Source organism: Heterocephalus glaber, unplaced genomic scaffold (assembly GCF_053883595.1).
Source record: "Heterocephalus glaber isolate CG9 unplaced genomic scaffold, H.glaber_assembly_v1.0 deba00001600, whole genome shotgun sequence".
Classification (NCBI taxonomy): Eukaryota; Metazoa; Chordata; class Mammalia; order Rodentia; family Bathyergidae; genus Heterocephalus; species Heterocephalus glaber.
Genome location: NW_028258372.1, coordinates 5,186,361 through 5,201,842, shown reverse-complemented (window position 1 = coordinate 5,201,842; position 15,482 = coordinate 5,186,361). Strand labels below are relative to the sequence as shown.

General features: G+C 37.0%; 2 protein-coding genes across 2 annotated transcripts in view; one reads left to right on the top strand and one right to left on the bottom strand.

The window, feature by feature from the left end:
• Positions 1-15,482, top strand: part of Adss2 (adenylosuccinate synthase 2) — a 149,703-nt gene that overhangs the window by 55,001 nt on the left and 79,220 nt on the right. The gene's annotated exons all lie outside the window — the stretch shown is intronic.
• The window catches only part of Catspere (catsper channel auxiliary subunit epsilon), a 127,067-nt gene that overhangs the window by 70,185 nt on the left and 41,400 nt on the right, over positions 1-15,482 (bottom strand). Inside the window, exon 12 of the mRNA XM_013075321.3 lies at positions 989-1,431. Within this exon, the coding sequence (XP_012930775.1) occupies positions 989-1,431 (443 nt within the window). The remainder of the gene's footprint in view (positions 1-988; positions 1,432-15,482) is intronic.

Below are 15,482 nucleotides of genomic sequence, written 5' to 3'. Positions count from 1 at the left end.
GATATATATTTTGATATATATTTTTGGATATTTTTGTATTCTTATAATATGTACTATGTTTGGGGTTTTTTTGGTACTGGGGATTGAACTCAGGACCTTGCGCTTGTGATGCAGGCGGCGGCACCGCTGAGCTAAATCCCTGGCTATGTACAATGATTTGAGGGGCTAGGTTTTTTTTAATTTTGGAGAGAGAGTCTTACTATGTTGCCAAGGCTGACCTCAAACTCCTGGGTTCAAGTGACCCACATTCTTCAACCTTCTCAATAGCTGAGAATACAAGTGTGTGTCATCACATCTGGCTTTGGGCTTGCGATTTGTGTGTATTGTATGTGTTTGTAATATTTACACGTTATTAAATAGCAGTGCTAAGGTCAGAATCTTTGTGTTCCCCTAAAATTTATATGTTATAACCTAATCACATATATAATGGTATTAGGAGGGAGGGCTTTTGGGACATGATTAGGTCATGAATGTGATTAGTGCTCTTATAAAAGAGGACTCAGTGATCCACCTTGCCCCTTGCATCTTGTGTAGACACAGTAAAAAGATGCGGCCTATGAGAAAGCATGCCTTCATCAGACATAGATGGCACTAGCTGGCACCTTGATTTTGGATTTGTCAGCCTCAAAAACTGTGAGAAATAAATTTCTGCTGTTATAAGGCAACCAGTTTAAACTATTTTTGTTATAGCAGCCTGGGATAGTTGATCTTGACTGTCAACTGGATTGGGTTGCGAGGCATCAAGCACACTTTTGGGGGTATCTGGGTGGGTTGTGGGTGCATGAACTTGGGGACTGTATGTGGCCTCTGTTCTCTTCCTCAGGAATTAATTGCTTATCATATTTTAATTTATTTAAAAACTCACACATTCCTCAACATCGTCCCAGCTAAACTTACAATGGATATCTATATATTAAAATATAAACACTGAACATTATACTTTTATGTTCATTACAATCAAATGAAGAAATGTAAAATATTAACTCACCAGGGTGTTAGTGCAGTATCCTAAGGCAATTTCATGCTGAAAGGATTCTTCATATTCTAATATTTGTGGACCATAGACTTTCATAATAATATCTAGACCAGTGTTTTCTGGATAGATTATTTCAGCCCAAACTGTCAGCCTGTCTCCTTTGTCCAAAAAGTAAAATGAATCTAAAATATTATCATGAAACATCATGTATGGGCATTTTTCTTTCATTTTGAAAGCTACACTTTGTAATTCCAGCATTAAAGGATATTCCTGTGGTTGTATTGTCCCATTGTCAAAAACATATACAAGATATACTTGAGCAGATGCACTAACACAAAATGATGATTTTACTGTGTCACTTGTCCATAAATGTAGCTGTAGTGCATCTTCAATATTACTCTTGGAATAAAACATTATATTATTTTCCATTTTTGTCACAATATTCCCCTGAGAATCTGGAAAAAAGAGAAAAGCTTGTGTTATTCTAAGTATGCACACCAGCACTGAATGAATGGCAGCTCAGATGGGGAGGGAAAGTAAGGGAAACCCTCATCATATGCTTAAGAATTCTGGCTTGGCTACTGGACAGATACATATAAAGCCTGAGCAGATAGCTGACCTGAGTTCAGCCAGGTGATGGGGGACAGAAATGATAAATTCCCAACATTTCTCTGTAGACTTGGTGCCAGGATGGGGAGTGATCTTAAATAACTCCCTTTGCCTTGGTAGGTGGCATGGAAGGATAGACACTCCCATGTTTAGTATATGTCTGGGACACAACAGCCACTAGTCTTGAAGGAGGCAATGGGCAAATTCTCGAGTTAGCTTGGGCTGACTTGGTGACTGTGACACAGAAAAACTAAAATCTCGAGGACGAGAAAAATGCCCCAGTGGCTGGGCTGCAGGAGACAGGACTCCAGGCTATGAAAGCCTCAGCATGGTAGCTGCAAGATGAAACCTAGGCAGCAGTGAGTACATTCAACCAATCAGAAGGAAACACTAAAAATAAATAAATAAATAAATAAATAAATAAATAAATAAATACTTTGAAAAGAAACAACTACAGTTTAAACTGCAGTTTGAACATTGTGAGAGGAATGATACAGATGTGCGAGTCTTTTGGAAATGGTGGGAGGGTAGTTCTGGAGGCTGACAGCTACTCCTCCTAGCACACCTGGCATCCAACTATTTCTGCCCTGCTCAGAGACATTCAGAGTAAATGCAGTGGTGTAGACGCTGGCCAGCCATGTCCCCAAAAGCATGGTAGGGTGATTTCTGGAACATGGGCCCATACTCTAGACCTCCCACAGACTACATGAGTCAGAGACAATCTAAATTATTCCTGTGCCCTCATTCTGAGGTACAGAAAATATTGAAGATATTTAGAGTGATACAGTGACACTACTGGCAAGCTTACCCTAGCATTCATCTGTATATAACCATAACCATGGAGGGGTAGAGCTCAGCCTCCAGACTGCCCTATACAATTTCTCTTACTCAGACAGAGGCTGAGAAGGAGAACTCTGGACTAAAAAAGATTTTCACAATCCTCCTTATATCAGGTGGTATCAAAGAGTAGAAGTCCAGGGGAAATAATTGTGTCCATTGTAAATACTGCCATAAAGAGGAATATTGAACATGGTTTTGTGTGCATGCATGTATGTGTGTATATGTGTGTGGGGCATATGAGTGTTAGTTACTGCTTTTGCTTCTATAGCATTCTACTTTGTTTTGTCATATTTTCCCTCATCAAAGTTTGTTTCATAGAATTTTCTAATTTTTATATTAGTTCATTAATTGTACTTAATCTCTGAATATCTTCTCTAACTTTCCATTTAGATTCGTTTCCCTTCATTTTTCTTTTTCTTTTTTTTTATTTTCAGGTTGTTGTTTCCACTTGTTTTTATTTTTATTTTTCTCCCCATTAAGTTTATTGGTACATTTTTGGTATAAAATACAGTTACATTCATCATTGAGATCTTGTACCTTTACATGAGTATCTTGGTTCTTATTTTTTTCCCCTTCCCTTGCCCTCCATTCACCCCCTCCGCCCTTCCCTATTTGCAAAGACCTTGTTTCCATTTTTTTTCCTCTTTTCATATTTTTTCCTTTCCCTTTTTTCCCTTCCCCTACCTCTCCCAATTCCCCTGGTCTTTTAGACCTTTTCTTCCTGTTACACAATGTCAGTTATACATTTTTTAAATTACAGTATTAAGATCTAGGAGACATTACCACAGATTTTACAGAATTTAAAAGGATATAGAAAGCATATTACAAAAATCTTTTTTGAAATAAATTTGACAACTTCTAAGAAGTACCTTGGAAGACAAATGAATGAAACTAACTCTGGAGGAAATATAAAATTTGAATAGCACCTATTAAAGAAAGTATATTCCTAGCTTGAAAACCTACCTATATGACAACAGCAGGCTCATAAACATTTTAACTGATAAATTATATCAAACAATTAAAGCAGAAAAAAGAAGGAACACTTCTCCCCTCATTTTAGGAACTCAACATTGTGCTAATCCTAAAACTGGATAAAGGTAATGGAAGAAAAAAGTATGAAACATAGATAGAAATTTGTTTAACAAAACAAACTATTAGAAGTCAGATCTGGCAGGGTGTAGAAAGTGATTTTATTATAGGGATGGCAGTGTTGGTTCAGCATTGGAAGATCCACCCCCAAAGTCATCATTTAAACAGAGGAAAGGAAAAAGCCATATGATTCTGTCACTAGTTGGAGAAAAAGTATTGGACTAAATTCTACAGCTGTTCATGGTAAAAGCTATGGGGAGCCTGGAAGTAGAACCGAAACTTCTCAACAGACTAAAGACATGTACTCCATACTTCCAGCGAGAATGTCTTATATAAATGGAGAAGATACAATGCTTTCTCCTTAAGGTGGGGAACGAGGGCAGATATGCTTACTCTTTATCTGTCCATTAAACTTTGAAACCTAGTCCCCACCAAAATAGTCTGGCAATAAAATGACACAACTAGGATAGGATTGGCATGGCAGAAGCAAAATCTTTATATGTAGATGAAATGATCATCTACAGAGAAAATACTAAGAAATCTCTAGGAGCCCCTAGAACTTGTACTTGAATTTAGCAGGATTAGAAAACACAAGGTATATATAAAAATTCGGGTCTGTGTATATTTGCTATAAATAAAGAATTGGATATTGAAATTTAAAAGTTATGTAGGAGTACAAAGGACCTAGAAAAGTTAAAAACAAAAACAGTGTTAGAAGATATTTAGTACCTAATTTTAAGACTTCTTCTAAAGCTACAGTAATCAAGACAGTGTTGGTGTAAGGAAAGACATATAGGTCATTGGAATAAAACAGAGAATCTAGAAATAGAACCACACATATATGGTCCACTGAGTTTTGAAAGATTATTTAACATTAGCATTTTATAGAATATAAACTCAATTCAAGAGCTGAGGAAGAGACAGTGTTTGCAGCAAATGGCACTAGAACACCTGGTATCTGTATATAAAAAATTAACCTCAACCCTTTTTTTCCATACATGAAAATAGCTTGAAGGGATCTATGAACCTAAATAAGAAAGCCTAAAAGTATAAAACTTTAAGAAGAAATTATAAGGGAAAATATTTATGACTTCAGGGTAGGCAAGAACTACCTAGGATATAAAAAACATGATGTATAAAAGAAAAAAACTGATAAATGGGATTCCATCAAAATTTAGAACTTTAAATGACATCATTAAAATGAAAAGTAGTCCTTAAACAGACCATATTTACAATACATATAACCTATGACCAGAATATATAAAGAATTCTTAGAGCTCATTAATAGACAACCCAATTAAAATGTAGACGTAAGAAGATGATAAATAGCCAGTATAGTACAAGGAATGGTGTGCAACTCTAGAATCAGAAAATTACTAATCAGTACAATAATAAGATTGAATTATACACTCATTAGGGAGATGAAGTTAAAAGTTTTTAAAGCCTTGTCATGACTTTCTTTTTGTTGGATTCTCCCCCTTTGCGTTTAATTTGTCATGCCCAGTGGATTCATTCTGCTGGGATTCCTGGGGTTGTGATCCTCATTGTCTTTTCCTAGGGTATTGTCTAAAATTTTTTGGAGTGGCAGTTTGGTATTCATGAAGTTCCTGAGGTGCTCTTTGTCATGAAAGTATCTTATTTCTCCATCAATTTTGAAAGATAGTTTTGCAGGGCACATCAATCTGGGTTGGAGGCTGTTTTCCTTTAGGGCTTGAAATACATCACTCCAAGCTCTTCTTGCCTTGAGGGTTTGCATTGAGAAGTCTGCTGTGATTCTGATGGGCTTTCCTTTGTATGTGATTTGTTTCTTTTCTCTCACTGCTTGTAGAATTTTGTTCTTCTGTTGGATTTCTGGAATCCTATTATATGCCTATGTGTAGATTTTTTTTTGATTAAGGCTAGCTGGACTCCTATATGCCTCACTTATCTGTATGTCAAGTTCTTTTCCCCTCCTTGGGAAGTTTTCTGCCATCACTTCTGTGAACAGTTTTTTTTATGTCATCTGCACTCTCTCCTCTTTCTTCATTGACTCCAATCAGTCTTATGTTATTCTTCTTTGCAATCGTCTAGCAGCTGCTGGATTGATTTCTCATGTTCCCTTACAATTTTAAAGCAATTTTTCTTTTCCTGGTCACTAATTGCAATCTTATCTTCTATATGTGAAATTCTATCCTCACATTGGTTCATTCTGCTGCACAGACTTTCGATGGAGTTTTTAATCTCTTGGAAATCTGTTTGTATCTGTTTTATGGATTCCATTTGTTTCCTATGTTGGGATTCCATCATGTTCCTCAGTTCCTCTATTTTTTTATCTGTGTCCTCTCTAGATTTATTAATCATGTCTTGCACTATGGGCACAATCTCTGCTGTTATCTGAGTAATTATTTCTGATTTCATTTTGCCCAGATCCTCTTTTGTTGCCAGTTCAGAGAGTCCAGGTGGTTGAGTATCAGATTATTCCATCTTGTTTCCCTTTGGGGTTGCTGTAGGTGATCCAGAAGTCTGTTTTTGAGACTTGTTTACGTGTCTTCTCATTTCCACGGGAGGGAGTGCTTCTGGAGCTCACACGGCTCACCTTCTCTGCCCTAGAGCCCAGGATGGTGGTGGGGGAGCTTCCTTCCAGGTGCTGGAACCAGCTGAGCTTCTCTCTCTCTTCATTTTTCTTTCCTTCTCCTTCACACCCTCTCACATGTCTCTTCCATCCACCCTTTTTTCTGATATATATATATATGTATATATATATATGTATATATATATATATATATATATATATATGAATGATATGATATGAAAGCCAATTACTAGAAAGGCCTTCACATAGTAGTGACAGAGACAGTGGTAGAGATACCCATCCCAACTGATTTGCAAACGTCAACACAAAAACAAGAATCATGAGAAAACAATGAAATAGGATGCTTCCAAAAATTCATAACTCCCTTAAAACTGATCCCACAGATACTGGGGCAAAGATTTAAGAAACTTATAGTTAAAATGGTCAAAGAGACAAAAATATAAAAAAGAAGCTGAACGATTTTAATTAAAAATTTTTTTGGCAATACTAGGGATTGAGCCCAAGGCCTTCATACTACACTACATCCTCAGCCCTTTTTTAGTTTTTTATTTTGAGACAGGTCACTAATCCTGGTTGTACTTTAACTTGTAATCCTCCAGCCCAAGCCTCCCAGATGCTGGGATTACAGGCACATACCACCACACCCAACTCAGCTGAATGAATTAATTATCAAAACGATCAATGAACTCAAAGAAGATACAAATAAGGAGCTGAATGAAGGAAAACAATGATGAATGTGAAAGAACATTTTAGTAAAGAGAGGTTCCAAAAAAGAACAAAACAAAAACCCTGGAAATGAAAACTTCATTTAGTCAAATAAAAAACTCAGTTGAAAGTCTCAACAGTAGTGTTGATGAAACAGAAGAAAGAATATCAGGGCTTGAAGACAGATGGATGTACTAGAGTATTCAGACAATAATAAAGAAAAAGGAACAAGAGTCAGTGAACAAAATAGTCAAGGACTCTTGGACAACACTAAAAGACCAAATTTAGTAATTATTGGCTTTAAGGAGGATGAAGAAATATGAATGGCATAGGAAAACTATTCAGTGAAATTATAGCAGAAAATGTCCCAACATCTGGGGAATGAGATGGATATCCATGTACTGGAAGCATTTAGAACATCAAATAAATATGACCAGAAAATAACCCTTCATGATATGTCATAATCAAATTGCCAAAATTCAGAATAAAGAATATTAAAAAATGCCACATCATTTATAATAACAAATCTATCAGAATAATAGCAAATTTCTCAAATGAAACTAATGGCCTGTAAAGTTTCGAAAAATGTATTTTAAGCCATGAAAGAAACTAACTGCCAACTTAGATTAATAGAAACTGTAAAGCTATCCTTCTGATTTAAAGGAGAAATAAAACCTTTCAAATTAAGTATAAACTGAAGAAATTCATGACCACTAAGCCAGTATTGCAAAAGATACTTAAAGGGATCCTAAACACAGAAGACAAACATACCCATGAGAGCACAGGAAAGAATAAATCTCATTAGAAGCATAGATATGTGAAAATCAGGACTAAGCCAAACATTAGAAAAACAACAAAATTATGGGAATTAGCATATATCTGTCAGTAATAACCCTTTGCCTAAGTGATCTTAATTCTTCAATTAAATGACAGATTGGATCTGAAAACAAGACCAAATTTATGTTGCCTGCCAGAAACACATTTCACCTGCAAAGACATACAGATCAAAAGTAAAAGGATGGAAAATTATACTCTGAAGAACTGGAACTCTAAAGAAAACAAGTGTAGCTATACTTGTATTCAACAAAGTAAACTTTTAGCTAGAAGAGACAAAGATCACTACCTACTGATAAAGAGAAAAATTCACTAAGAAAACAATTGTAAATATATATGCCCTGAACATTGCTACACTCAATTTCATAAGGCACACTGCCTGACATAAGGGGACAGATAGACCTCAATAGAATCACTGTGGGTGACTTCAACACCTCACTCTCACAAGAAGAGGTCAACCAGCCCCCCCATCAACAAAAAAACATAAACGGACTTAACAAACATCTAGAGTGCTCCTTTCCAACAACAGCAGAATATACACTCTTTTCAGCAACTCACAGAACTTTCTCCAAAATATACCACATTTAAGGTCACAAAGTAAGTCTTAAAAAATACAAAAACTTTAAGTAATCTGATGCATTCTATCAGATTACAGTGGAGAAACTAGAAATCAACAGCACAGGAAACCACAGAAACTACAGAAACACTTTTGATTGATCAGTGGATCATTAAAGAATACAGGGAAGAGAAATTAGAAAATTTAAAGAATAATAATGAAAACAGAACATACCAGAATTTGCGGGGGACAATAAAACAATTCTAAGAGGGAAGTTTATAGCTATGAGTGCCTACATTAGAAAAGCAGAGCGATTCCAAATAACATAATGATGCATTGCTAGACCCTAGAAGAACAAGAACAAAAGAAACCCAGAACCAGTAAAAGGAAAGAAATAATGAAAATCAAAAGAAGTTAAGGATATAGAGATTAAAAGACAATACAAAGGATCGATGAACCAAAGAGCTGGTTCTTTATAAAGAAACACAAGACTGACAAACTCTTAGCCAAACTAATCATCAAAGAGAGAAGATCCAAATCAATAAAATTAGAGATGAAAAGACAAAATTACAATATACACCACTGAAGTCCAGGGGATTATTCAAAATGATTTTGAAAACTAATGTTCCAATAAATTGGAACCTCTTACAGGATGCCTTGTAAGTAGTCAGTGCCTAATGAATGCTTTTCAATTTATTTAAATAGCACTTACTGTACACTGTACCAGATACGTTGACTAAAGCCACAAATATAACAAAGTCACATAGAAATTATTTTGTTGTAGGAGATCCAGCTAATAAGTGAGTGCACATATAATTTGTCAGTTGATAAGTGCTGTGAACAAAATAAAGAAATGTAAGGTAAAGAACTGGAAATCTCTTCTCTCGAGGAAGGCCTGGCAAGTAGATAGCATTGCATCCGAGGTTTCTGCCCCTTCCAGGGAGCAGGATGGGTCTGAAAATAACCAGTATTTCCTCCACCCTTACATAGTCAGCTTCCATCAGCTGGGCTGGGAGCACTGGATCATTGTTCTCCTTCACTATACCCCAAATTACTGTATTTGTCCACAAGTACTACACTATGGTTCAAATGCCCCAGTCATAACATCATCCAGAGCCATGTCAATGAGCTGGTGAACCAGAGCATCATTCAGCCTTCCTGTGTCCCTTATAAGTATGTGGGCATGAATGTTTTTCTCATTGAGGTAAATGGGAGTATTTTGTACAAAGAACATGAAGGTATGGTTGCACAGTCCTGCACATGTAGGTAATAGCAGAGGTACAGCCAACTCAGGTTTCTCAAGAAACTGGAAAAGGGTTTAAAAGAAATAAATATCTGTGCTAAAGCTGGAAAAAAAGGTTAGTTCTAGGGTAGGAAAGGGCTCTCTGATAACATTTGGATTTCAACCTAGATTAAGTACAAAAGCCCCTTTGCTATCAAGGTGAACAACATTCTTAGCACATAAACAGTAGATGGATTTCATTGAGTGAGATAGGAAGCCAAATGAGGGTTTCAAGTAGAGGAATAATTTGATTTTACATATGTTTTTAGAGGCTCACTCTGGCCCTTGGGGGAACTGTAATCTAGTGGGGGTGGAGTTTGCAGGACTGGTAACAAAGAAATCGCATAAAACCTACTGTCTGTGTGGGCTAGAGAGGAGAAAAGGCATCACGTTTCAGACACACTTTTAGGTAGAACCAACACAGTTCACCAATGGCTGTAGGGTATGGAGGAGGAGGACTCAATGATGAGGTCAAGGTTTGTGATCTGAAAGTCAGAAGAAAAAAATTGCTATATGCTAGATGAAGATGGGAAGAAGCAGATAGGTGTAAGAGTGAAAGAGTCAAGGATGCAGTTTTGGATGTGATAAGTTGGAGATGCCCACTGCTCATGCAAGGTAAGGTACAAGGAGGCAGCTAGAAATCAGAATAGGGAGTTCAGGCCAGGGGGTCATAGCTGCAGAGCAGAGTGAGGATGAACAGAGCTCAAGTTTCCCAAAACTGAACTCTGAGATGCTTTTTGATTTAGAAATCATGGTGGCAAGGATAGAAAAGAGGCTGAGGAGGAGTAGCAACTAAAGTTGGAGAAAGACTGAAAAAGATGTTGCCCTACAAACAATAGACTGCCTTGGAAATATAAAACCAAGAATAACTACTACTAAGAGAAGGCTTACACCTGCTAAACATTTTTCTTTGTATTAAATTCTTTTATTGGTACATTGTAGGTATACAACACAATTACATTTCTCATTGGGAATTATACCTTTATATAATGCATCTTGGTTCTTACTTTTTCCCCATTCCTAGCCCTCCCTTCATGCCCTCCACCCTTCCCTATTTACAAAGACTTTATTTCCACTTTTTCCATTTCTCATCATTTTTTCCTTTCCCTTCTTTCCTTTCCCCTGCCCCTCCCACTACCCTTACCCCTTTGGACCTTTTCTTCCTATTTTACATTATCGATTATTCATTCTAATCATTGGTACATTTTAGGTATACAATATAATGACATTCATCATTGGAAATTTGCACCTTTACATAGTCTCTCTTGGTTCTTATTTTTCACCCTTACCCAGCCCTCCCTTCAACTTCTCCAATCCTATTTACAAAGATTTTGTTCCTATCTTTCCATTTTCTCATATTAATCCCATTCCCTTCTACCCTTTCCCCTAGCCCTCCCACTTCCTTCCCCTTTGCCCCTTTTCTTCCTATTTCACATTGCCTATTATATATTTAGTCCTTATTTACACTTTCAGTTTCTCATACCAGAGAAACTATTCCGTATTTACACGTGTGTCCTATTTATTTCACTTAAGAGTATTGCCTCAATGTGCATCCACTTAGCTATAAATGTCTCTAATTTCTCATTTTTTATGGCTGAGTAGTACTCCATTTTATTAAAAAACCACATTTTCTTTATCCAGTCTCCAGTTGATGGGCATTTGGGCTGTTTCCAAGTTTTAGCTATTACAAACTGCGCTGCTATGAACGTGGGTGCACATATATCACTGTGGTATGATTCTTTTAATTCTTTGGGGAAGATCCCCCAGCAGTGGAATAGCGGGGTCAAATGGGACTTCCAGTCCTAGTTCTTTGAGGTATCTCCATACTGATTTCCACAGTGCTTGCACCAGTCTACACTCCCACTAGCAGTGGAGCAGGGTTCCTCTTTCCCCACAGCCCCACCAGCATTTGTTATTGGTTGATTTCATGATAGCAGTCATTCTTTCTGGAGTGAAGTGGAATCTCAGCGTTGTTTTCATTTGCATCTCTCGAATGACCAGTGATGTTGAACATTCTTTCATGTATTTATTTGCTATTTCTACTTCTTTATCTGAGAAATGTCTGTTCATTTCAGATGCCCATTTTTGGATTGGGTCTTTAAATTTGGGAGGTCTGATCTTTTTAAATTCTTTATAGATTCGAGATAGTAGACCTTTGTCTGAGGAAGAGCAGGTGAAGATTTTTTCCCACATTGTGGGTTGTCTCTTCACACTGCTGGTGGTTTCTCTTGCTGTGCAGAAGCCTTTTAATAAGATGAGATCCCACTTGTTGATTGTTTGTGCTAGTTCACGGGCAACTGAGGTTTTGTTCATAAAATCTTTTCCTACCCCAATGTCTTCAAGGGTTCTACCTAACCTCTGTTCCAACTGGTTCAGAATTTCTCTTTTAATATTTAGATCTTTAATCCATTTTGATTTTAGTTTAATGCATGGTGAGAGATACAGGTCTAGTTTTAATCTTTGGCAAGTTGAAGCCCAATTTGTCCAGCACCATTTATTAAAGAGGCTATCTTTCCTCCAGTGAGGGTGTTTGGCTCCTTTGTCGAAGATGAGATGGCTGAGTGTGTCTGGTGTTGTTTCTGCATCTTCTAATCTGTTCCACTGGTCCTCAAGTCTGTTTCTTTGCCAGTACTATGCTGTTTTTATCACAGTAGCTTTGTAGTAGAGTTGCAGGTTGGGGATTGTGATACACCCCCCCCCCCGCCATGTCTCTGTTACCTAGAATTGCTTTTGCTATTCGGGGTCTCTTCTTGTTCCAAATGAATTTTTGGATTGTTTTCTTGAGGTCTATGAAGTATGCTGCTGGGATCTCAATTGGAATTGCATTAAATCTATATAGCAGTTTTGGAAGTATGGCCATTTTCACTATATTAATCCTTCCTACCTGGGAGCAGGGGATGGCTGTCCATTTTCTGATATCATCTTCAATCTCTCTTTTCAGAGTGCCATAGTTTTCAGAGAAGAGGTCTTTGATTTCTTTCATTAGGTTGATTCCTAGGTATTTCAGTTTTTTGGATGCTATTGTGAAAGGAATTATTTGCCCTATTTCTCTCTCAGTGAGTCTGTCATTCGTGTAGAGGAAAGCTATTGATTTTTGTGTGTTGACCTTGTAACCAGCTACTTGACTGAATTTGGTTATTAAGTCTAGAAGACTTTTGGTGGAGTTCTTGGGGTCTTCTATATAGAGTATCATGTCATCTGCAAATAATGACAATTTGACTTCTTCATTACCTATCTTTATTCCTTTTATTTCTTTCTCTTGTCTAATTGCCGTGGCTAATGTTTCCAGAACTATATTGAACAAGAGTGGTGATAGTGGACATCCTTGTCTTGTTCCTGATTTTAGTGTGAAGGATTTCAGTTTGTGACCATTTAGTATGATATTGGCTGTTGGTTTTTCATAGATGGCTTCTATCAGTTTGAGGTAGAGACCATCTATTCCAATTTTTTGTAGGGTTTTTATCATAAATGCATGTTGGATTTTGTCAAATGCTTTTTCTGCATCTATGGAGATAATCATATGGTTTTTGTCCTTGGCTCTATTGATATAGTGTATTACATTGATTGATTTTCATATATTGAACCATCCCTGCATCCCTGGGATGAATCCCACTTGATCAGGGTGTATCTTATTAAGGATTTTTGCATCTATGTTCATTAGTGAGATTGGCCTATAGTTCTCTTTTTCAGTTGGGTCTTTCTCTGCTTTGGGGATCAAGGTGATGCTTGCTTCCAGGAATGAATTTGGGAGTATTGCTTCCCTTTCAATTTCATTGAAGAGTTTAAACAGTAGTGGCAGCAGTTCCTCTCTAAATGTCTTGTAGAATTCAGCAGTGAAGCCATCAGGGCCCGGGCTTTTCTTAGTTGATAAGTTTTTAATGACATTTTCAATTTCATTGGTCGATACTGGGTTGTTCAGAATTTTTAGGTCTTCTTGGTTCAACTTTGGTAATTCATATGTATCTAGGAATCTGTCCATTTCTTCTGTGTTGTCCATCTTATTGGCGTATAGGTTCTGGAAGTAGGTATTGATGATCCTCTGGATTTCTGCTGGGTCTGTTGTAATTTCACCCTTTTCACTCCTAATTGCATGGATTTGGGCCTTTTCTTTCCTTTTTCTGACAAGGTTGGCTAAAGGTTTGTCAATTTTGTTGATTCTTTCGAAGAACCAACTCTTGGCTTCATTGATTTTTTGTATCGTTCTCTTAGCCTCCATTGTATTGGTTTCTCCTCTGATCTTTATACTTTCCTCCCTTGTATGAGCTTTGGGGTTGTCCTGCTCTTCTTTTTCTAGAAGCTTGAGGTTCAGCATCAGGTTGTTTAATTGGGCTTGTTCTGTTTTCCTAATATGCGTATTCACTGCTATGAATTTCCCTCGTAAGACTGCTTTCATTGTGTCCCATAGATTCCGATGTGTTGTATTGTCATTGTCATTTAATTGAAGGAACTGTCTGATTTCTTCTTTAATTTCCTCTGTGACCCATTGGTTATTCAGAAGTGTGTTGTTCAATTTCCACGTGTTTATGAAATTTTTTGAGTTTCTTTTGCTATGGATCTCCAATTTCATCGCACTATGGTCTGATAATATACAGGGGATAACTTCAATTCCTTTGCACTTACTTAAACATGTTCTATGTGTGAGTATGTGGTCTATTTTGGAGAATGACCCATGTGCAGCTGAGAAGAATGTGTATTCTGATTTTGTGGAGTGGAAGACTCTGTAAACATGTGTTAAGTTCATTTGTTCAAGAGTTCGATTGAATTCTAGTATTTCATTACTTATTTTTAGTCTAGTTGATCTATCTATTTGTGACAGTAGGGTGTTGAGGTCCTCCACTACAATTGTATTAGTGCATATATGACTTTTCATGTCCGTTAGTATTTGTTTTATATAGTTGGGTGCACTAGTGTTTGGTGCATAGATATTTATGATTGTCATCTCTTCCTCTTGGATTCTTCCCTTTACAAGGATGTAGTGTCCTTCTTCGTCTCTCTTAATCAGTGTTGGTTTGAAATCTACTTGATCTGCCAAGAGGATAGCTACTCCTGCTTTTTTTCAGGTTCCTGTCACATGCAGTATTGTTTTCCACCCTTTAACTTTCAGTCTATGAGTTTCCTTTTGAATTAAGTGTGTTTCTTGTATGCAGCATATTGTTGGATTTTGCTTCTTGACCCATTCTGCCAGTCTATTTCTTTTGATTGGTGAATTGAGACCATTAACGTTGATGGTTATAACTGAAATGTATTGACTTGTCATTGCCTTGACTTTTTCTTTTTGTTGGGTTCTCCCCCTTTACATTTAATTTCTTGTCATGCCAGATGGGTTCATTCTGCTTTGCTTCCTGGGGTTGTGATCCTCAGTGTCTGTTCCTAGGCTATTGTGTAAAATTCTTTGGAGTGCTGGTTTGGTATTCACTAAGTTCCTAAGGTGCTCTTTGTCATGAAAGTATCTTATTTCTCCATCCATTTTGAAAGATAGTTTTGCAGGGTACATCAATCTGGGTTGGAGGCTATTTTCTTTTAGGGCTTGGAATATGTCACTACAAGCTCTTCTTGCCTTGAGGGTTTGTGTTGAGAAGTCTGCTGTGATTCTGATGGGCTTTCCTTTGTATGTGATTTGTTTCTTTTCTCTGACTGCTTGGAGAACTTTGTTCTTCTGTTGTGTTTCTGGAATCTTAATAATTATATGCCTATGTGTAGATTTTTTTTGATCAAGGCTATTTGGAGTCCTATATGCCTCACTTATCTGTATGTCAAGCTCTTTTCCCCTGCTTGGGAAGTTTTCTGCCATTATTTCTGTGAAGAGATTTTTTATGTCATCTGCACTCTCTCTTGTTTCTTCTTTGACTCCAATCAGTCTTATGTTATTCTTCTTTGCATCATCTAGCAGCTGCTGGATTGATTTCTCATGTTCCCTTATAATTTGGAAGCAATTTTTCTTTTCCTGGTCACTAATTGCAATCTTATCTTCTATATCTGAAATTCTGTCCTCACATTGGCTCATTCTGTTGTGTAGACT